Source organism: Gracilinanus agilis, unplaced genomic scaffold (genome assembly GCF_016433145.1).
Source record: "Gracilinanus agilis isolate LMUSP501 unplaced genomic scaffold, AgileGrace unplaced_scaffold56484, whole genome shotgun sequence".
Classification (NCBI taxonomy): Eukaryota; Metazoa; Chordata; class Mammalia; order Didelphimorphia; family Didelphidae; genus Gracilinanus; species Gracilinanus agilis.
This window is the reverse complement of record NW_025391892.1, coordinates 1-2,253: the sequence shown is the minus strand read 5'-3', so window position 1 is coordinate 2,253 and position 2,253 is coordinate 1. Positions and strand designations below refer to the sequence as shown.

The following is a 2,253-nucleotide window of genomic DNA, read 5'->3' as shown; positions in this document are numbered from 1 at the left end:
CTAAAGGGTTTGACCCAAAGTTTGCCAGACTCCCTTCTAGTTCAAAATTCTGTGATCCCACGCACGTGCACCTTCCGTTCTGTGGGACAAAAATGGATCTTTCAGGCTCCTTCTGTGCTCTGGTGCCTGCTGGGGAGAGCCCAGCTCTTGGGACTCCGGGGGGCGCTCCCCAAATGGGGGGCGATCCAGCCTTGTGCCCGTGCAGGGTCCAAAGGTCCCAGGTCCAGGCCGGCCATGACTGCGCCTCTGCCTCCCCTTCCTTGGCCCCAGGACACCAGGGCCTAGCCAAGGCGCCCCGATTCTTACCCACTAAGTCAGCATTTATTAACAAATAGCTCCACGGGGCAGACCCTGTGCCCGCCGTCAGGGAGCCTCGAGGAGCTCCCAGTCTAACGGGGGGCAGGGCTGACCTCTGGGGACTCTGAGCGGGTGCTAAGGCCAGTCTGTCTTCTCTGTCCCCCCAGTTAAGACTGGACGAGGCGCAAGAAGCCGAGTGCCAGGCCCTGAGGCTGCAGCTACAGCAGGAGATGGAGCTGCTCAACGCCTACCAGAGCAAAATCAAGATGCAGACGGAGGCCCAGCATGAGCGGGAGCTCCAGAAGCTGGAGCAGAGGGTGTCTCTGCGCAGGGCACATCTTGAGCAAAAGGTACAAGGCCCCGGGGGCTGCTCTCTGAGCCAAGAGCCCTCCCCCCCCCCCCCGGGGGACACCCAGGTCTGGGGAACCCTGTCCCTGCCTCGAAGGCTGCCTGGCCCGGGAGGGAGAGGGCTGGAGGGGAAAGAGAGGATGTCTGGGTTCTGAATCTACCTGTGACCCAAACTGGGTCCCCTGGGCAAGGCCCTCAACTCCTCTGGGCCCTGAAGAATAAAGGGGCTGGACTAGGATCCTTTACTTTGGATCTCTACTCTCTGGGTGACCCCGGGCTAATTACCCAGCCTCAGTTTCCTGATCTGTAAAATTGAGGACTAGGATCTGTAGACCCTTAGTAGCCCCGGGCTAATTACTCAGCCTCAGTTTCCTGATCTGTAAAATTGAGGACTAGGATCTCTAGACCCTTAGTAGCCCTGGGCTAATTACTCAGCCTCAGTTTCCTGATCTGTAAAATTGAGGACTAGGATCTGTAGACCCCTAGTAGCCCCGGGCTAATTACCCAGCCTCAGTTTCCTGATCTGTAAAGGCCCCCTCTAGCTCTGCGGTCCTTAGACATCAAGGGATGACCCTGGGCGAATCATTTGTCCCCCCTCCCGGGCCTCAGTTTCCTCCTTTGTGAAATGGCTGGGTCCAAGGCCCTGGGAGGACCCTCCTAGTTCTAACCTGGGCGGCACGTGTGCATGGACGGGTGGGCCTCCCGGGCCACGGAGGGAGCGGCCCGCCACAGCCAGGCCCCTGTGTTGTTTCAGATTGAAGAGGAGCTGGCCGCCCTTCAGAAGGAACGCAGCGAGAGGATCAAGTTTCTATTGGAAAGACAAGAGCGTGAGATTGAAACTTTTGACATGGAGAGCCTCCGAATGGGATTTGGGAATTTGGTTACATTAGATTACCCTAAGGAGGACTATAGATGAGATTAAATTTTTTTGCCATTTACAAAAAAAAATGAAAAAATGAAAAAATTAAAACCCTGCAAAACCACATTCCCCATTGGAACGGGCGTCGCTCTCTCGCGCTCTCTCTCTCTCTCTCTTACTCTTACTGACATCGTGTCGGACTAGTGCCTGTATATTCTTACTCCATCAGGGGCCCCCTTCCTCCCCCGTGTCAAGTTTCAGTGCTGGCCACCCCCCGGCCCACTCTTTTATTCATAGTACGTCACAGTATTGATGTGATTATAAAATGTTTCAGTGAAAACTTTGGAGACAGTTTTAAACAAAACCAACAGACCAACAAATACGAATTTTTTTTAAAGTGGATGTATGTTTCTTTAAAGCAATCACTCATGACCACCCACCTATGAAAGTCAAGCAAAAAAAAAATAAATAAATAAAAAATAACAAAAAAAAAGAATTCTAAATGCCAAGGGGGAGAGAGACACAAATCCGCAGCCTTACACCTTAAACAGCTGCTACATTCTTCTTTCTTTCCTTCCTTCCTTCCTTCCTTTCTTTCTTTTCTTTTTCTCTTCTTTTTCTTTTTCTTTTCTTTTTTTTTTTGGTATTTATTCATCAGGAATTTAAAAAAAAAAGTTTTATTAAAGATTGAGAAATTTGATACATTTTACAGAATCTAATTGTGATGTACATATCAGTGGTGACATATT

General features: G+C 50.7%; 1 protein-coding gene across 1 annotated transcript; it reads left to right on the top strand.

Annotated features, from left to right (window-relative positions):
- Positions 1–464: 464 nt before the first annotated feature.
- LOC123256164 (serine/threonine-protein kinase TAO3-like) lies at positions 465–2,123 on the top strand (the record flags this gene model as incomplete). The annotated part of the gene is made up of 2 exons (XM_044684849.1): positions 465–647; positions 1,400–2,123. Coding segments are annotated over 2 exons (345 nt in total), but the record flags the coding sequence as incomplete, so codon positions are not given.
- Between the last annotated feature and the right edge of the window lie 130 nt (positions 2,124–2,253).